The following is a 21961-nucleotide window of genomic DNA, read 5'->3' as shown; positions in this document are numbered from 1 at the left end:
TGCTTATAGGCTTAAGGCTATAGCCTATAATCTTTAACACTACTATTATTATAACTTATATTTTTCATTTGAAGTTTAGTGTTTACAATCTAATATACTATATTTATTATTGTAGTTTTTAGATAGTAATTAGTAACAACTAACTTAATATAGTAGTATTAATCAATAATCGCTATTTGTTTCGTGTTCTCGTACCATCGCAGTACTTCTATTATGTAAACTACTATATTATCATGTTGAAACCTTACAACTTCAATGTAATATTTTTTCCACAATTATTAAATTTGACAATCGGATTGCATTACAAATACACTGAGTCTTAAGTTCTGAATAGTATAGGTGTTTTATTCATTGTGGATTATCTCATTTTATTGTTTACTCAATAACAAATAATTCAGTTTTACTTACCATGGACAAGAAGGAAACAATTAGAATGTATGATATGACTGATTATTATATTGGTCTTGGACTTGCTTTGTTTTCGAGTGGTTTTATTGGTTAGTATCTTATACTACTTATTATTTTATTTGATATATTTTCAAATTTAAATATTATTTCTAAGAAAATGTATATTATCAAAATCATGCATCACCTAAGTTATTAAAAAATATATACTTATTATTTGATATTATATGTTAAATTTAACAATTAGTTTGATCATTAATTTTGTTAATTATGAGTAGAGCGCAGATTTCTATGCAATTATATATTTTTTTTCCTTTTCACATTTTTAGATTTTTATCAGCGAGATAAATCATACCAGTTTGAAATTATTGGCTAAATTTTTTTTGTATATTTAGTGGTCATTGTGTATTTTTGCATATTTTTAAGACATTAAAAACGTATTGCACATTATAGCAAAATTTAAAAAAAAAGATAAAATAATATTTTGTTGAGTAGAAAAATCAAAAATAAATTTTGTAGGCACTAAATAGTAATTGAAATAAATTTAAGATCAATTTGATGATATTTATCAAGACCTATCAATACTCAGTTGCTTTAAGTATGACTCAACCACTACGGTTGATATCGAATGATTGTTCTAATAATATATAGACAGAAAAACGTTACAGTTTCACTGAAGATAAATTAGAAATGCATATGATTATTCATTTTAATAATAAATAAAATATAAAAAAATATATTAATTTACAATACCTTTTTTTAAAATATTAAAGTATACAAATTTGTGATGCAATAATTGAAATTTTATAGGTAGTATATTTGTTACATATTTTATAATTTTGAGTTTTGACTGTACATTACATGGCATATTTTGATACTTTTTAGTGCATAAAAATCTGGGTTCTAATTATCTGCATTGTTTTAATTACTTTAAAAAAATGATTTGATTCTACAAACAAAAATATTATAAATCTTAAAAGTGAAAATATACAACAATAAATATTTTAATTTAATTATTGAATATTATTACCTACTTTATATACTGTATATATATATATATTAAAATAAATAATCTAGTCCATTTAAATTTGTTATCAGATAAGTTTCAAAGGTTAACATTGTTTCTAATTAACTCTATATTCAGCCTACGTTTATTCATTATACATTCCATTTGTTATCATTTTTGATAACCTTTGAAGATCTATACATAAATACAATTATATACCTATATGTACCATAGATACCTAAAAAAAAAAAAAAATAACCTCTTATTACATATTAGTAATGTAGTATTAAAATGTGTAACTTTTATGTGTACATACATCATTTATATTTCAAAAAATAATGATGTGTAATACAAGTTACAATAGGAACTTAACAAAATTTAGATTAAATTATTAAAATTTAAAAGCATAAATATTAATTAAATTTAAAAAGCTTGAATCTTATTTTTTAAAGCTACCTACTACTTCAAGAATATTAAAGAACTTTTATATTTTTTGATTTACAAAAAAATATATACTACCTATTTAAAATCTAAAAAAGATTCAAATAAATTTTACTTTTACTTTTAAAGTAAATTAATTACTACTGATTATATTAGTGATTATTATATTTTATTAAAAGGTATCAAATTTAATATACAATCATGTAAGCAATTTAACAAATAATAATAATAATATAAGATATTATATCCAATAAAAGAACAATTTTTATATATCAACTATTATAAATTTAAATATGTATTTGGAATTGCATAAATACATTGTGTATACATTTTAAATTTATAGATTTATTTTGTTTATAGTTAGTATTACACTAATAATAGAGAGAAGCGTGGAAGAACTAGATAATAAAAAGTTATCATGTATTATTGAAGTGAAACTTCTTTACAGAGAGTACAAAAAAAAAACGACAATCGTCACGAACTGACTACCATTTTTATTTATTTTCCCATTGTATCATTAGTTACAAATAAATAATAAAAAATTACTTATTATAATAAATTATAAAATTAAAAAAAAATACAGTTCTATTGAAAATAAAATTGTAAAGTGTATTATTTTTATTTTATTCCAATACACACCTAATATCAGTTGCATGACTGAAATAATGAAACTTCATACACACGTACTTGTTACTCGCACAGTTTTATTATTTTTATCTATAATTTATTTGATATTTTAGAATCGTATTATATTATAATATTATTATGTGTTATAAATTATAAAATATTTTTAATTGTCTAGGAGCGAGTTTTATTATAAAGAAAAAAGCCCTTGTTCAAATATCATTAGGAAGTGGACGTAGAGCAGCTAATGGTGGCTATGGATACTTAAGTAATTGGTTATGGTGGTTTGGATTATCAATGAGTAAGAAATTTTTTTTTCATAAAATCAACATTTTATATTATTAATTTATTGATTTATTTATTAGTGGCTTTTGGAGAAGTATTTAACTTTGCTGCTTATGCTTTTGCCCCAGCTTCAGTGGTTACACCACTAGGTGCACTTAGTGTCATTGTTGCAGCAATATTATCTTCAAAGTATTTAAATGAACAGCTGAATTTATTGGCAAAGGTGAATATAAACATAGTCAAATATGTTGTTAATTTTAAATCAAATAAGAGAGTAAATTTTTGTGGAACGATGTTTATATTTTTTTAAAACTAACTGTCAATGTACTAACTATTTTTAGACCAATATATACAATTATTTTTAATATTTATATCAGAAATAATTATATATTTTTTTCTCCTAAAATATTAAATAAGGTGGAGTGGAGTTTACAACAAAAATAAATAGTAAATAAATGTAGTTTCTTTTTACCTCATTCAAAAAAAACTTCATTATTTTTTATTTATAATATTGTAAATTATGTATATTAATAGGCTATGATAATAAATGTAGTGCTTATTACTTAAAATTAATGACTATAGAGATAACTAAATAACTTATGTCATAAAAAAAAATGAGATCCAACCATAAACGAACACACCCATGTATACATAGTATTCATTCATATAATTTATCAGTGGTAAATAAAAATATTTATTGTATAATAAATTTCTATAAAATATTGTTCACTAATAAGCAAGGAAGTTTTTTTAACAAATAAACATAATTAAATTATTTGGGAGTTTGTGAATTGTCAATAATGTAGATTATTAGTAATACCTAATTGTTTAATATATTTATTGTCAATTTAGATTCGATATTGCATCTATATAATTAGATAATAAAATAAATTGTTTTTTTATAAAATTATTTTTTATTATTAAGCATATGTTCAATAAATGCTAAATTCATTCTGAGTGAAATGATGAATTTATTGATTTTATAATGATGTATGTTATTTTATATTATTTGTCATCACTTTTAGGAACAAATATGCTTTTAATTTTAATTTTGGGACTGATTCCTGGTAACAAATTGGATGAAATTGATACTTTGATGGATTAAAATTAAAAATTCCCTGTACTTTTTAAAATAATTGAAATAATAAAAAAATTAATTGAAACTGGAAGTTTTTCATTTTTATGTAAAAACTAGTTTATGACAAAATTGATTTATTTATAATTCAAAAACAAATAACTGTAGCTACTTGAATATATATATAGTGAGAGAGAGAGAGAGAGAAATATTATGAATGTGCACTCAATAACGTTTAAAAAATATTTAAATTATTTTTGATATATTATCTATACTAGGAACTTTTTAACACTAATTTATGGTGATATGGTATTAACTTGAAAGTTAATAACAATAATTTAATTTGGTACAAATATAAATTATTTTAATAATTAAATACTAATAATAATAATTCCGTTATTCTTTGCAAAAATTAAATCAACCTACTATAATATAATTATTAATACAAAAATTTTAATAGCAATATCAAAAAAATATATATTATGTTATATACTAACAGACTATCTCCGCTTAAAATTGTTTTTTTGTACAATAGATAGTGCTCAAATTTAATACATATATTATAGTAACTCGCTACACATATATTGTACAGCAGAGCTGTATCTACTTACCTGTACACATTTTTCTTATTATGCATTAAATTATATAAATTATATATAATATATTATAATTTATTAATTTTTAAACTTTACTGTGATAAGTGAAATAATTTTAAAAATAAATTATTAATTAAATGGCTAATATATTATCTAATTTGTAGGTGATAAACTGATAAATGTTAAGTTTTGCAATTAAACAACGTTTTATGCGAAGAAATGTAATCTTCTTACTCAAATATTTCAATATAAAACTTTTATAATTATATAAATAATTTTATTTTTAAATGAAGATAGAAGTAAATTATTCATGTAAACATTTTATGATTGATATATTTTTAGGTATTGATTTATTGTTATTTTCTGATATTATACAGAATAATTAGAATATTATTATAATTTTAGATCGGTTGCTTTATGTGTATTATTGGTTCTACAGTGATGGTAATTCATTCTCCAAAAGAAGAAGAAGTTGACACCCTTGAAGATTTATTACAAAAACTTACAGAACCTGGTAGGTTTTCTTATATTTATTGCATTGCAATTTTTATAACTAACTTATTATGTCTTCTTTGCCTTTTAGGTTTCATTATATATACTAGCATAATGTTGATTATAATTTCCTCAATATTCTTCTATTTTGGTCCACGGTATGGTTCATCAAATGTTATAGTTTATGTTATAATGTGTTCAACTAGTGGTTCATTAACTGTTATGTGGTGTAAAGGACTTGGACTTGCTATAAGAGAAACAATATCAGGTATGTATGAACTATTTGGTTTAAATAAAATATTTTGTTCTTTGTAGTTAAATATTTATATTTTATTGAACAATATTTGTAATTATAGGTCAAAGTGAATTCACAAATTGGTTAACCTATATGTTTATTGTCTTGCTGATTACATTTGTATGTATACAAATGAACTATTTGAACAAAGCCTTAGACACTTTCAACACAAGTGTTGTTACACCAGTTTATTATGTCATGTTCACCACTCTAGTAATAACAGCCTCTGCTATACTATTCAAGGAATGGGAACACCTACAGTTAAATGTACTTAGTTTTGTTAATATAAGCAGCAAATTACATTTTAAGTGTTTTGTTCATTTTTCTTTTTCTTATGATTTTAAGGACATTATTGGAATTATTTGTGGATTCCTTATAACTGTGACTGCAATATTTATGTTGAATACATTCCGTGATGTGGATATGTCACGCAGTCATTTTGCCTGGCGAACTCGTCAACCAATTACAAGAAAATCTACAATTGAAGAAAGTGCTCAAACTTCTGCCCTTATTAAAAATAATACACAATATGGCACAAGAAATGTTTGACATTCAGATAACAACACAATAAAATTTAAGATTAAAAGAAAAATAATTTGGATATTAAAATCCTTTGAACCTGGATAAAATAAGTGATATATTATTTTTTTAGTTGATACAGACATTTAGTCTTTTTTTGTTTGTTTTAGTTTAAGTTTTCCAAATTAAATAGCATATATAGTTATATATTTACGTAAGGAGTTGTTTTTGTAAAATTTGGAAGAAAAGCTTGGGTACGATTGTACCCCTAGTTTTGAAATTAACTTCCTCATAATTTAGGCCATTTGTGGACTAACTGAAAAATAAGGGATTTCAGCATTTCCAGTTTTTTTATTGAAATTATATCACTGAATTATACATTATTTTGTTAAAGTTGTTTTTAATTATATTGTGTATAACTAACAAATTAGCATAATATTTGATCAGTTATTTCTTCCAATTGTTTTTTTATTTTTTTTATTTAGACTTAAAGAAATGCATTTATGCATTTACTTAATTAATAATTGTATTTTTATTTATAAGCTTAAACAATAACAATTTTTTTTTTTTTTTAAGTATTTAGTGAAAACAAAAATACTATCAGCCATCATACTATTAAATATTTTTAAATTAATATTATTATCATGATAATTATATATATATATAACTATCAAGGTATATCACCTTTAATGACGGGTATATCAATTACCATGTTTACATGCAATTGTTAATGCACATTAGGGTTAATTTGATTTTATCAATCATAATAAATAATTAATGTATATTAGCTTAATGCAAGTTACATTTTTTTTTTATATATATGCACCTCACTATAAAATTAACTTATTTGTATGCGTATTAGCAATTGCAAATAAATGTTATAAATATAAGACTGCTTAATTATTAAAAAAAAAAAGTATATTTATTTTATTGTTTATATAACGATATTTCTTAATACATACATTTTACCAATCCATTATAATGTTAAAATATAAAAATAAATATTTAATTTTGTAATTTAACAACATAGTTTTTTTTTAATTTGTGTTTTAAAATGTCTTTTTACATATTTTGTTTGGCTTTTTCAATAATTTCTCTTGAAATAATTAACCGTTGGATTTGTGCAGTACCTTCATAAATTTGATAGATTTTAGCATCTCTCATTAACTTTTCTACAGGGTATTCTGTGTTGAAACCATTTCCACCAAATATCTAAGAGCATTGATTAATATTACAATAGTTAATTAATATAATATAATATTACATTAACTATTGTGCAATACACACCTGTACAGCATCAGTTGCACATTTATTTGCCACATCTGCAGCATAGGCTTTAGAAATTGATGCATAATAAGAATTGCGTCGTCCTTGATCAACTTCAAATGCAGCTTTCATATATGTAAGTCGAGCAGCTTCAATACCAATGGCCATATCAGCTAACATAAAAGCAACAGCCTAGCCAATATAATAAATAAAAATTCAATTTTTATCATTGATATATGTATACATTTTTTTTTACATACTATAGTCAAAAAACATTGATTTTATTATGTTAATGCATTTTGAAACATTTTGTTAAATAGAAAATATAGTTAGATTATTCACTTGGTGTTTAGCAATGGGTACTCCAAATGCTTTTCTTTCAAGCGAATATTTGGCAGCTTCATCCAATGCCCTTTGAGCTAAGCCAACGGCTCCAGCAGCTACAGGTGGTCTAGTTTTGTCAAATGTTGACATAGCAATCTTAAAGCCTTGTCCTTCACCAGTTAATACATTTTCTTTGGGCACTCGAACATCTTCAAAAGTAATTCCTCTAGTATCTGAAGCTTTTTGTCCCATATTTAATTCCTTAAATACATTAATGAATATAATAAATTTATCTAAGTAAAATAAAATTTTCTATACTTTTCGCCCAGGCGTAAGTCCAGGTGTATCAGCATCAACAATAAAACCAGTGAATGCTTTACTAGCTGGTGCTTTAGGGTCCATATCAGTGCGAGCTAATACAAAATACCAGTTGGCTACACCACCATTAGTTATCCACATTTTTTGTCCATTAATGATATATTCATCACCCTTTTTCACAGCTTTTGTTTTTAAAGCATTGACATCTGAACCAGCACCAGGTTCTGTTACACCATAAGCCTATATATAGTTAAAATTAATAATATATACATATATAAATTAACATTATTAACAGTAAAAAATAAACATACAGCTACTAAAGGCTCTTCGATTAACCTTCCAAGGTATTTTTTTTGTTGTTCTTTATTTCCACCAATGATAACTGGCATTTGCTAAAAAACATAGGATGTTAATGATAAATACAAAATAAATTATATTTTTTGTTTATACAAATAATCTTTTTTTCTTACACCCAAACCACTCGCTTCTAGAGCAGTTTTAATTCCAGTACATCCATAACCCAGTTCTTCAGCAACCAAACACCCATCCATTACAGACATGTTCATTCCACCTTAAATCAAACATAGTTCATGCATAATAATAATTAATAAATATATATTCAAAAGCTAGATTTTGGTTATTCAATAATAGTTAATTGAAATTTGAATAGATATAATAGAATGATAATATACAAGACAGGCAATAGACATCATTGTGTCAACTTAATTTTATAAATTGTTATAATATCTAAAAACATTAATTAAGGTAAAAAAATGAACCATCCGCTCATTTCTAATTTAATTTTAATCCTACCCCCTCCATGTAAATTTTATCATACATAAATCGATAAAACTAAAAAGTAACTTATTCAATAACAATAATACAACATATACTTGACAATTACTGTATTACACTAACTACTCTTTTTTCTTTCATCATTATTTTGAAGTACTGAGAATTTTTATAGTTCTAACCTCCAAAATATAATAGTTAGATACAATTTGCTACCAGAAACCACTCACAAAGTAGTCGATAAAATAGACTCTAAATAAAAAATCACTTGAAAAATTGAATTTTTAAATTTTAAACGCAAATAGATTAAAACATATAATATTTACGTTTTAAATTCCGAAAGGAGTGATAATTGTATTGATTTTAGTATTTTACAACATTTTTTTTTTTGTGTGTCATCACGATTTGGGGTAGAAAAAATGCTTTGATTTTTAACTTCAGCCCCATTTTGAAAAGCAAATTGAATCTAGTTGGTACTTTGGGGGAGATTAAATGTAAAAAATGTCCAGTAGTTTTCAAAAGCGTCAGGAAAAACTTAGAAAAAATAACGGAAAAACTGGAATTTTCACGCATAACCACTTTTTGACAAAATCGATTTTTTGATTTTGCTGTAACTCAAAAACAAACCATTGTAAATACTTGAAATTTTTACTAAATATTTATATTAGTGTTATCTATTTACGATTAAATTTTCAAAATATTTAGAATTTTTTGAAACTATTTATAGATCATTGATAAATTTTTTTTCTTAAAATATCGATAAAAAAAAATTTGGCTTTCCAAAAAATCTTTAAAATTTAATACAAGGTTTATTATAAGTTGCTCTTATTTTAGTAAAAAAATAAAATCAAAAATCGTTATTCACCATTTTTATTTATAAGCATTAATAGTTCAAATGTTTACAAAATATGTCAAAATCACGAAAATTAGCAAGGAATATTGGAGTTGAAAATTCATAAAATTTTTGTAATTTATATCTAAAGTTAAAAAACCTAACACAAGGATCTCTACAACTTTTTTCAAATAACTGTAAAAAAACTCTAGCGTCAATATAGAAAAAATTTTATAAGCGTATGAAATAAATTTTTCTACGGAATCTAGTAAAATAATGATATATTACAATTTAAATATAGATAATAATAATATGATATATTCTACTAATTATCTAGATTGACAAATCATATCCGTTCAGAATCGTTTTTCGTTTACAAATACAATGATACATTGCATTAAAATTTAACGCATCCATTATAGTGATCTACTCTCCATCTTTATTATACAGCAGAGCAATATCCCTTTTTTTTTAATTTGTTCATTAGGTATAAATTATTTTAAATTTGGTATAACATGTTAGATGTATAATACTTTGTTCATTTTGAATCGCGGACGTTTCGTCCCCATCAATTATCTAATTTGGCTCCTAGGAGTTAGTTATCGGGTGTTATTTAGTTATTTATCCTCATTATTTAGTTAGAAATAATCTTGTATATACCGTATAAGCTATAAAACTTAAAGATATCTTTATCAATGGTTAATAATTATCTTAATCGAAGGTTTTCTTATCGATAAATTATATTGCAAAGGTATTATTATTTATTTGTCAGACAGTGAAAAATGTTATACACTAACACCTTCTATTTATATTGTAAATACTAAATAATATTATATATACCTGTGTTACCTGGATAATAAAAACTATACGAAGTAATACTGCAATAGTTTATCTGTGCAATTGAGCGTACGCCAGTGAACTATGGTGTCTATATGGAGAGTATAACCACGAGAAGAAACGGAAATAAATAAGTGTACAACAATTATTTATACTATAAACAAAAAAAATGTGAAAATTGGTATCCGGTGGATATTCACAAAGGGTTGCATAGGCGTGACTAGACTTCATCCGCAGTAGCAGCCTAGCTAATGACCTAGTGATTGACTATAAATAATTGTATAAATAATAAATGTATTTTTTCGTATTTTAAATGTGATTGATGAATTTTTTATGTATATTATTGATATTATTTATATCGTTTTATTATTGTTTATCTATTTGTAACCGTACGTATTATAATAAAAAAAACATTTAAATTCAGTGATTTAAATTACTGGGAATAAAACGTAAATAAATAACATCAGATAACTCCTGGGAGGCCAAATGTCCTATCAAATATCTTAATAATTGACGCGGACGAAATGTCCGTGGACTGATTTTTTTGACAGTGGCGAAACGACCTTTTACCCTTTTTTTTAGCGTATCAATTATATTATTACTATACAATAAATGCATTAGTAATAACTAATAGGTAATTCTTTTAATCGACTTTACCGGGTGTCTTCTTTATCAGTAGTCTAGGACTTAATAAAAATTTGTTTTCAGCATTCATTATAGGATACCTACGTATTAGATTTTAGATACTATAGAATGGAAATTAAAATAATCTATAGCGGAAGAACAAAAATAAACGTACAGTAATGACATATGACTCATTAGGACTCATTAGCTCATTGTTATTGGCCACAGTCCACATAGAAACGGACTAAGATAGATAATATAAATCGGCAATCGCCTATGGCCTTATAATTTATTTATTAAAATTGTAGAAATAAAATAATTAAGATGATTTGAAATGTAATATAAATATGAATAAACACATACTACATTACTAATTAGACATAATATAACATTATAAATAATACAGAATAAGAATAATATTTATATAAATCTTTGACAATAGCGCATATTAGCTGCAATGTTCTGTGAAAATAATAGTATAAAACTTAAAGTTAGCACAAAATTAGGGGTTTTTACTTTATATATTATTAAGTTCAGAGTTATAGAAGTATAGGTATAGTTATTATAGTTACTACTTATTATGGACATTTGCGAATATATTACAAAAATACTATGTCAATTTGGAAAGGAGTCACATTATGATTTTCAAAGGTTTTAAATATCATGTAAAAAGTTGTAAATGAAAAATATCAATTTTAAAAATGACCCTTTAAAAAAAAAGAAAGTTCAGAAGTTTTAATTATTTTTTATTAAACAATTTTACAAAGAAATTTTAATACAAAATGTTCCCAAAAAAAAAATTGTTTATTTTATTTTTCTTACGTAATAATGTGTTATTATATTCGTGCATATTTAGCATAATATAATATGTTACATATTGTAATAAATACTTAAGTTTAGTACTTGATACATACTTATAGTAGGTATTACCTATAACCTATGTAGCAAAGAAAAAATTTCAGTTTTAGATATTATAGTAATTTTTTTTAATAAGTAATAATAATTCAATTTTTAAAAAATTGAAGAGAACATTTATAAAAAAAACATTTTGTACATTATAATAATATTAGGTCATCAGAATGGAAAAAAAAATCGCGTATAAAAACATACTTTTCTTTATTATTTTACTATTTAGTGGGTTCAGTGGCTTGCTCACAGGGGGATCAGGGTGTTATATCCCCCCTTTCGTTTTTTTGTAATAATATATTATCTACATTAAAAGAAATTTAGGGTTGGTGACAAGTCAAAAACTCAAAAACGAATATCACCCCCTTTCAAAAAAGCCGAGCACACCACTGTGTGGGTTATTATGACCGTAAGTAGTGCTGGAAAAGTTTTTGTTTTTAATAACACAAAACAAATGTTTTATAGTATTTTTTTTTAAATTTTCGATGTTTTTTTTTTTTGTTTTACACAATTTATAAATTGTATTTAAATTAATAACTGTTATGGTTACGTCCACCACTTACATGTAATATATAAGTACATTTTAATGTAACATCATTTTTTTATTATATCCACAATGGTTGTATATACAGAGACCTACAAACTAAATATATACTTTATAGAAAAAATTATGTTACAATTTTATGATTTTTTTTTTTTTAAATGTTAATGTATTTGTATGTTTTAAAACCACTAGTTTAACACACATTCCAACCCTAACTGTAGGCCTACATATATTATTATTATCTTTATAGATTGTAATAGACTATGATTAAAAGATAAACCACAAATATATTATACATGTTAATAAACAGTGGGGGATCCAGAGGGGGCGATTGGGGCGATCGCCCCCCCGTTTTCTCAAAAAAAATAATTTAAGTCCCTGATTTTAGTTTTTGACGTAATTATACTTCAAGGGTAACAAAATTAAAGTGATATATTTTTTTATTTCTATTATCTACTGTAAAAAATATTTTTTTTGTTCTGTACGAGACTGTGAAAAGTAACATATTTATGTACCTAAATAAATACTTTATCAAAATTAATGTGTGCCCTTTAAAAATCGCCCCCCCCCTGTTATCTTGGTCTGGATCTGCCCCTGTTAACAAAAATATATAAAAATGTGTACTTTAATTACTTTACGTTGCATTTTATTATTATTATTATTATTATTATATTAAGCGTTTAAGAAAAATATAAATTAAAATAAGTAAAAATAAGAAATCTTAGAATTTAAAAACTAGGTTAATAAAACAATTATGTAACAATATAATAGCTAGTATAATTTTATGCATGGACGCATATTTAATATGATAACTAAGCTAAACATAAATTAAACAATATAATATAATTAATATATAAGGATAATGAGATGACTAAACGGTCAGTGATGGTGATTGTGTTACTCGGTCACCACTAGACATCGCGTGTTAAATAAAGTATTTTACAATATTTTAGTTAATCATTTATGATATACGTTTGAGTGATCGGCGTATACGACAAAGTGGCACCCAATGTGGGGCTAGAACCCACGACTCTGACATTAATTGTTTTAGTAGAAAACTGTAAATTTTATAACTAGTAAAATATTTGCATAAATATTGAAAAATGTTAGTGAAATAAGGCTTTGGGAGGATCTATCCTCCTTATTCACTTCTTCTAAGTGGTAAACCAATTAAAATGGTAAACATTTTTTGTAGCAAGAAAATGAACCGGGATTTATTTGCCTCGTAAAAATAGATTCATTAACACAAAGTATTTGAGATTAATAATTAATATACTTTAATTTTTTTATTGTTTTAATTTTTTAAGTTTAGATGATAAATTAATTAATGGTACTAACTTGAATATAAATCAGACTGGTACTAACTAGTATTTTTAACTTGGTTTATTTTATAGTGATGTATTAGTTTAATAAACAACAGTACAAGGAAAAATTGTATCTATATAATTATTTGAATACATGTAAAATTGAATAAGAAATTATTCAAATAAAAATGTATTCTAATAAAAAAAAATTATTCCATTACTTTTCAAACATAATTCTAATACTAATGTATTATAGTATAATTAATATTAACTATAATTTATTAAATTCTTTGTTATGTAGTAAGCCTACCATGATACTATGATGTATATATCTCATTATGTATGCATATTAAATAAGTTATTATTGTAGTAAATAGTCAATAGTCCATTATCACTATTCTCAGTACTACCACAGAATAATTACAGTCCCATCTAGAATAACTTAGTTATTCTGTATTCAAGTTTATATTAAATATTATTCTATTATATGTTAAATTCAATCTAATTTTTAATTTTTAATAATTAAATAAAACATTTTTTTGATATCATTAAAACTTTAAGAACATATTATTTTCAACTATGGTTGAAGATATTATATAATAAATAGGTTCATTAATCTATAAATATTTTTTAGATATTGGGTCAGGTTTGCAATAGTGTTTTATAGCATTTTAAAGATAATGACAAAATGTAGGAGCATTTTTATTTTATTGAAGTATCACTAAAATCATATAATTGTAACTCTTTAAACATGTACCAATTTTCATAAACTATTTAAACCTGAACTTAATTTGTAAACCACAGGTTAGGTTAGGAGAAGTGTCTATCTACATGCCGGATTATTGAAAAAAAAAACAATCAAAAACAAAAGTATTAAATATTTTGCGCAATATTGTAAGGAAATAATAAAGTCCTAAACCTTTACAATATTTTGATATTATTTTAATGTTATACTATACACAATTTATATTTTATATGAAATCATTGTATTACATCATTATAAAAATGTTGATTACATAAACATTACACCATAGCTATCCTATTTATAATATTATGAATGCTATTGTATTTGTTATAATATAGCATTATACTGTGATTACATTATAATATGTATCATGTATCAACTATTTATTAAGATGCTGACTATTATCTGTCTTTACTTTTAACAAGTAATAAGTAATAAGAAAGTTGCTTTAAGAATATTTAATTTTAATAATTACCACAATGTTCAGGAATATGGCCATTGAGAAGTCCAATTGAGTGTGCTTTTTTTATTATATCCCAAGGGTACTGACCAGTCCTATCATATTCAGCAGCAACAGGTATAATTTCTTCTCGAGCAAATTTTCTTGCCAAGTCACGAAATTCCTTTTGTGTATCAGATAATTCTAATAAAAGCATAAATATAGTTAATTGAAACATTGATATTTTAGAACATTAAAACTAACCTAGACTGAAAGGTGTCTCTTGAGATTGTTCACTATACTTCCTACTTCCAATAACACATCTAGAGTTACGGCATACATTACGAAATACCTAAAATAATTTTTTAAATAATTATTAATTTATAAATCATTGATTATTCAATTTTTTAAATTAATGAATATATTTACTTGGTTAACTGTAATCATTTTTATGGAGTTGCTTTAGAAAACAAAAATATGAATACACTGAAATGTAGTCTACTGACCTACAAAAACAATACTAATTGACTTTAAGAGATGACTTGTGCCAGATTACCTTGAAGTTTAATTCTGTGACTGTACTACTGTAGCCTTGTAGGATGATATGGAAATACAACATAAAATATTTATAAACAAATGGTTATCTGTTGTAAGACCTAATCAGTTATCACACTACAGCCATCATGAAAAATAAATGCCAATTAATTTTGTTTTATAATTTATTCGATAGATTAAAATATTAAATTTCGTTACATTTAAATGCCTGTATACACTATGATAGATAATAATAATTAAAAATAGGTATTATCATTGATTATATAATATAGTATACTGAATAGACGTATAGTGTATACAATAATATAAACAATGTACTTATTTTACACAGAGGTAATAAAACAAAATAATCTTAATTATCGATAAATTATTTATTTGAAGAATGATTACATACATACTGTTTACAGTATATCATTATTTACATTATAATTTATAATACAAATAATTTCATTTGCTTTTATAATTTATTTTAATTTAATTTCTACTTGTCAATTCATCTACGTCATGTCATTATCTAAATATATTCTTTTTAATTACTACATTATGATTATTACGTAACATATATTTATAATCAATGAGTAATGAAATTCTTGTTTATTGCATATTTAATATTTATATTACTTTAAGATATTTACATACAATTTACTTAAATTTTTTTTCTGATTGATTACGAATGTTACGATCTTTCAACATTAAATAGTACCTAGTCCATTGATAATAATATACAACTAGATAGTAGATAAATTCTTACCATTGCAAACAAGCATCAAGATTGCCCTTTGATCAATAGACGTAGTATATAATATATTATGTCTATGCTTTGATCAGAGACCTTAATTACCTTATACTCATTTTCAGTAGTGGTTTGAGTCTTTAAAACTCAAGGAGCAAGTTTCAAAACAACCAATCCACCCACCAACTAAATTTACTAGGACCAATGTAATATTTTTTGGTTCTTCTTAAGTGAAATTTTTCATTAACTTTTACAATTTATAATATAAATACACTTATTTTTTACTTGAATAATCAATCTTCTATTATGAAACCTGTTTAACTTAAAATACTTTTTTCCCCATTTTCGGGGCAGGAGCAGTTGCTCCTAGTATTCTTATAACAAGCCACCCAAGCTCATTTTACCATTATTGTACGCTTTGTAAAAGGTAATGAAATGGACTTTGGCACCCAAGTCCTGTATCACTCATGAGAATTAAACACTATTTTTATAAACTATTTTTTTCTGTTCCATTTAGCCTTGCATGAACTGAGTTGTCATTCTCTGTGTCAATATTAATACTCATAATAACTAAGCCATACATTTTTGTTCCATCCCATTCAATTTTTTCTCTTACGCAATGATTTTGAACCAATAGACTCAATAAAGAAATGAAATAAAAACCAAATTAAATTAAAATTATTTAACATTTATTATTGTAGGTAAAATTTCACAATTTATTAAAACACAGTAAACATTATATGATAGTACAATACAAGATGTATATAAATAATTATTTATAAAATACATATAGTATTTTTAAAATAAAATATACATGTTATAGCTTATACTATCTGTGCACTCTTGAAAGAGCGGTGCACCTGCACTGATAAGAGGAGATGACGTGGTCAAGCCTGCCAGTGTCGCAGGTGGCTCCATCAAAGGTCTCCGCGTCCTTAAAAAAATTGGCTTTCTCCCCGACAACAGAGATGCTTATTGGGCCATCCCTTGTCTCTGACAGCCCACAAAATAGATCACACGTTTTGTGCTACATTTTCACAACTATGTGTGAGTTCCTATGTGACCAAACAATATAAATTGTTTCCTTCATCAGTGATTATTAGATTTTATTAACGGTTATCTGCGTGCAACAACTTTACTGTTATTTATTTTATAGAATAATTAAATATACAATTATGATATATGAGCATATCATTACAGCTTGCTGTGTAGTGAAGTCACGCGTCATACCCATGTACACAAGTTAGCCACCGAGGTCTCATATCATTTCAAAAAGAATATAAAAGTATATAAGAGATCAACAATTTACCTGAAAGTGAACAGATGCATTGTCAGTTAAAAATTGTTTTCGGTGTCATGTTTGAACAAAATCATCATTGAGTTTTTTTTTCAGCCTTTTTTATTTGTTTTTCAGATTTTTCATTTTGTATTTGCTTTTCTCTATATTTGTTCATCACCATGTCCAAATGTCTCTTTGCCTTTCTCAGAGTTCTAAAATGACTTGGTGATAAAAACTCCAATTGAGTTGGCATTCAACACCTTACGTTTCATTGGACTTTGACAAGGACTAGACATATCATGATTGTCCAAAGGTTCAATAACTAAAATTAAATAATTGAATTTATAAATTTATAAAAAACTGAGATGTTATGTAAGCAAATAACGTTTTATAATGAATATATTGATACATACCTATACTAGTAGATGCTAGGAATAGCATTATTTTAGAGATATTCACTTGGTAGGTAATGTTCCGGCAAAAAATGACCATCACATATCTTGTAAGATGGCAAGTACAATTTCATATTACACACTTTTAACCAAAATTGTTTACGATCTTCATTTTTAGGAAAACTAAAATAATATAACAACAAACATTTAATGAAAATTGAATATTATTATGTTCTAATATAAACTATTGTACTTACAAATGAAATGATTTCTCTGATCCCTTAGTATACAATTTTTTACAAACAACACATATTCTTGTCATTGTTACAATAAGAAAACCACAATTAAAAGTTAAAACAGTACAGTAGACAATTTAACCGACAAGTATTAAAAATTTAATCACACAATAAAACTATACTAACCTCGTAAACGTAGGTAAATATTTATGTTGATAGTTTATGAAGACTATGATACTTTTGATTATGGCTATAGATATGAATGGTTGCATTACGATGACAATCTTTTGACTGTGCTATGTTCTTATCAAAAACCTCTAGACTGCTAGCGCTTTCAGTGGAACTTGTAGTCAACTGTATACGTCACTCGCCACCATAGCTATAGATACTAAAAGCTAAGCCCCCCTACAAAAACTGACAAAAAATAATTTGCAACGGGCTGTGGCACTATGCTCACATATATTACATATCAACACAGTACATAATATGAGTAATATACAAATATGACTTATAGTAGGACACTGACATTACAAAGTTATTGATTTTGTGATTAGTAATAATAGTTAATAAGTGGGTAATTATTAATATTTTGTATTTGATAAAACAATTTATTATTATACACTTATATAAAATGTAATAATTAAATATAAATATTTACACAAAATAGGTTCAATGTATTCAAATAAAAATATATTAAAATACATTCATAGGCGAAATCCATTGAAAAAGTTGAAGGCTGGATGCGACTATAGGGAGGCGTTTATATAGCTAAGGATATATTATAATTAATAATATGATGTTTTATTGGTTTTTTCAATAAATACTCGTATGTAATACTTTAAAAATATAACCTATTTTATAAATTTGAAAATTACGAACGTGTACTATAGTATTATTATACAGGGCTTGGAGCCGAAATTAAAAATACCGGTATCTAAACCGAAACCTTTTGAAAATATTGAAATCGTAACCGTACCTTGATACCCTTTTTGGATTTTCAATTTTTCATAGGAACCTAAACCAGAACCGAAACCAAAATTTTTTGGTAGTGAATTTTTCGGGTTTTTTCGATTCCAAATGTTTCATTAAATATTAAAACTATTTTATATATTTAGGCGATAAGTAATAACTAATAATATTTCATTCAATTTGGTGATGTTGTAAATGTATACGTATTGTAAACATTACTTCTATTTATTATTTTATACTTCTATAATAGTCCCAGAAATAAAAAAAATATGATAAAATAAAATATGAGCCGTTACCAAAATAGAAATGTATAAGTTAATTTATATTGTTATTCGCTGCCTTGCTGTTGGTTTGTAAGACTTACGTTATTATATGATCATTTCTAAGTTTGATTATTGGTAAATTGTCTTATAGCATAATATAATAATATAGCCAACAACATAAAATTAATTCCGCTGAACTCAAATTTGCTATGTTTTACATCCATAAGACACAGGCCCGTATTTAGGGTTAGGTTAGGTTAGCCGGGGCGGCCAATTATTGATTTATTTAGCGAGGCGTCCCAGCACCGCTGTAGCCCGGTGTAATATTGTATTAATAAATATTCTTTTTTGGAAAGAGTTTGTACTATGATACAGTCATAATTTTATGACATCATGAAGACTAGAATAAAGACTATAAGGAGACCAAACTCAGCTTCTTACGACGTTCCGAAATGAGTAGCACGATTAGACGGCTATAGGTGGCGCTGTGTAAGTTTGGGTTGCTACTTTAACCCGCGTAGGATAGGGATTATTAATATTTTTTGCATTTTTTTGTAAAATATATGCATTATTTCGAAACATGACTCAAAAATTGTATAGCTCATAAAATTACGCATTCATACATGTGCATACGACATACGTGTAATAAATATATATAAACAATGAAAGAAGAAACACTGAATATACATTAGCTGTTCTCAACATAGAATCATAAATCATAAGAGAATAATTAGACTAATAAGATAATAGATATTATTGAAGATTTTGCCAATTAGCAATCTAGAAAACAGTTATAACCATTGTAAGTACCTAGTGTATTCATTTTTGTAGATTTTTTTTTTATTATGTATAATATTGTGTTATGTTGTTAAAATTGTAAATATAGATTTTAATAAGAGTAATTAAAACATGACAAATTGACAAATTAAGCGAAATAAAGAATTATAACTAAAAATGTATTAAGAAGACGCCATACCTGCTTTGTTGTCTCTGTCATACTAACGTATATCATAAAAAATGTTTGTTCAGCAAAACACATTTTGTGATGTTAGCTTTAATATAAGAGTAAATTTAACTATTATTAAATTTAATGGTAAGAATATTATCTAGAAAATGACATAAACTTTTATTGATATTATCATTATAAAGCTAACTATGAACAATTTAGTAGTTTTATTTTACATAGCTTTAACTCACTTTAAAATAATTATGTCCCTAAAAGCATAAATCATTTTCTAGATAATATTCTCAACTTTAAATTTGATAATAGGTAAATGTAACTACTCTAATATTAAAGATAAAATTGCAATATGTGTTTTGCTCAGCGAAAATTTGTTATGATATACATTAGTAAGACAGAGACAACATAGTGGGTAAGCGCGTCTTAAGAAAAATTAAAAAAGTGGATCTATTTTTTTTTTTTTTTGTGGGGGCCATATACATAATTTTGCTGCCCACGAGTTTCAACCTACCTGCAACCTAGCCTTTTGTCTGTCAATCGGCGTGTATAAAAAAAATGAGCTAGGTAAATTGGGTCCGCGATCATTTTTGTCCATTTTGAAAGCGGTAGGTTGGGTCCCGCGTGGCTATAAAAAGGTGATCGAAAGTTGGGTCCCAGTTATAAACCATTGGTGCAACTATGTCTTAAATATTAAAAGCTTAAAAACTGTTGGTTGTTATTATTTGTACAACATATTGTACAATTTGACATACTATATTATTATTTAGCTTAGTCGTATATTAATGTATATTAATATTTTTTACCGGGACACAATTTTTTGATTATTTATAGCATTATTATTGGCCGTGTACAAGTTGACCCATTCCCGGGTAGTGTTTATTTACACCGGTAACCATTGAATTTATTCCCGGGTCATTAAGAGAGGTATGTTTCCCAGGTCATTATATATTTTTTTCAATATTCAGCCTTAGCGTAATCCAAGAGACAATAAGGAAGTTGGCTTATAAGTTTCTCAAAAAAGTTGCTCTTTTTAGTTTTTTTCATATTTTGAAAATCATTCAATTTTTATTTTTCAATTATTTATAGTATTATTTTATAATTTATCATTTATTAAAAAAATTAGTAGTTGGGTAAAAATATTTAAAACACAAAATCTGTTACCTGGTAATGAGATAACCACTATACCGTTGGTCGTGACATCATTTAAAAAAAAAATATTATGTAAGTAAATATTCAAACAATCACGTCAGCAATAATAATAATAATAATAATAATAATAATAAATATACTCAATTGTTAGGCCGTGGCGACCGCACATATTATAGACCTTTTTTCTATGTGACCGCTGCAATCCTGGTTAGGTCCTGGCTATTGTGAATGTGACTATTTTTCACGTTTTATTATACATTAAAGAAAAAGAAAAAGAAGAAGATGTCTAATCTATTAATATATTTTCAAAAAATTTTACAACTCACATTGTAATAGCAATTGGTCACAGTAGAGTTAATTGCTCATTTTTTATAGAAAATCTATAAAAAAAAATATTCATATAACTATAGATGCTTATAAATAACAAACTTAACTAAATTAACAATTTCAGTGGCGTATCCAGAGGGGGGGGGCAGGGACCATAGCTCCCCCCTCGTTGGCCGTATTTACTATATTTTGTTTTAAAGATTTATATTTATTCGTATACATTAAAGCATACAATATGTCAAAAAAAAAACCACCAACAAAATTGCAACTTCCAGATCGGTCAAAATAATAATAATTAATAACTATTATTTATAATTTTATACAATTGTTACTGTTGCTTTTATGTACACTTATAATTTTGTTTGGAAACACCCGTTTTTATTATTTAATTACTATTTATTATTTATTATTATCTTTATATATATAAT

General features: G+C 25.1%; 2 protein-coding genes and 1 long non-coding RNA gene across 6 annotated transcripts; 1 reads left to right on the top strand and 2 right to left on the bottom strand.

The window, feature by feature from the left end:
- The first annotated feature begins 23 nt into the window (after window positions 1-23).
- On the top strand, window positions 24-6588 carry LOC113560962 (magnesium transporter NIPA2). Its single transcript, XM_026967106.1, has 7 exons — window positions 24-497; window positions 2655-2777; window positions 2842-2984; window positions 4838-4946; window positions 5016-5192; window positions 5281-5486; window positions 5565-6588. Exons 1-7 carry the CDS (start codon window positions 410-412, stop codon window positions 5766-5768), a joined length of 1050 nt encoding a protein of 349 aa, XP_026822907.1. The 5' UTR covers window positions 24-409; the 3' UTR covers window positions 5769-6588.
- A 50-nt stretch (window positions 6589-6638) lies between these two features.
- On the bottom strand, window positions 6639-15364 carry LOC113548656 (probable medium-chain specific acyl-CoA dehydrogenase, mitochondrial). Its single transcript, XM_026949648.1, has 9 exons — window positions 15099-15364; window positions 14934-15021; window positions 14706-14873; window positions 8117-8217; window positions 7958-8038; window positions 7647-7886; window positions 7347-7589; window positions 7026-7196; window positions 6639-6950 (listed from the first exon to the last, which is right to left on the bottom strand). Exons 1-9 carry the CDS (start codon window positions 15114-15116, stop codon window positions 6801-6803), a joined length of 1260 nt encoding a protein of 419 aa, XP_026805449.1. The 5' UTR covers window positions 15117-15364; the 3' UTR covers window positions 6639-6800.
- A 1265-nt stretch (window positions 15365-16629) lies between these two features.
- LOC113548628 lies at window positions 16630-18216 on the bottom strand. 4 transcript variants are annotated; one of them, XR_003404897.1, is made up of 4 exons: window positions 18051-18216; window positions 17886-17942; window positions 17650-17811; window positions 16630-17558 (listed from the first exon to the last, which is right to left on the bottom strand). It is a non-coding gene; the product is annotated as an uncharacterized LOC113548628 (long non-coding RNA). The 4 variants fall into 4 exon arrangements; XR_003404896.1 differs by having other exon boundaries at window positions 16630-17077; window positions 17267-17558; window positions 17886-18198; XR_003404895.1 differs by having other exon boundaries at window positions 16630-17012; window positions 17267-17558; window positions 17886-18193.
- Window positions 18217-21961: the final 3745 nt, after the last annotated feature.

Source organism: Rhopalosiphum maidis, chromosome 4 (genome assembly GCF_003676215.2).
Source record: "Rhopalosiphum maidis isolate BTI-1 chromosome 4, ASM367621v3, whole genome shotgun sequence".
NCBI lineage: Eukaryota > Metazoa > Arthropoda > Insecta > Hemiptera > Aphididae > Rhopalosiphum > Rhopalosiphum maidis.
The sequence above is the reverse complement of the archived record's forward strand: the minus strand, read 5'-3'. Positions and strand labels throughout refer to the sequence as shown.

Bases quoted from the DNA above. Each gene is read 5' to 3' on its own strand.
- LOC113560962 (XM_026967106.1), top strand. From the start codon at position 410: ATGGACAAGAAGGAAACAATTAGAATGTATGATATGACTGATTATTAT. The intron at 2,985-4,837 runs GTGAATATAAAC...TTATAATTTTAG, and splicing joins AGCTGAATTTATTGGCAAAG to ATCGGTTGCTTTATGTGTAT. The intron at 5,487-5,564 runs GTACTTAGTTTT...TATGATTTTAAG, and splicing joins GGGAACACCTACAGTTAAAT to GACATTATTGGAATTATTTG.
- LOC113548656 (XM_026949648.1), bottom strand. The intron at 8,039-8,116 runs GTAAGAAAAAAA...TATGTTTTTTAG, and splicing joins TAGAAGCGAGTGGTTTGGGT to CAAATGCCAGTTATCATTGG. The intron at 7,197-7,346 runs GTGAATAATCTA...TATATTGGCTAG, and splicing joins TACCCATTGCTAAACACCAA to GCTGTTGCTTTTATGTTAGC.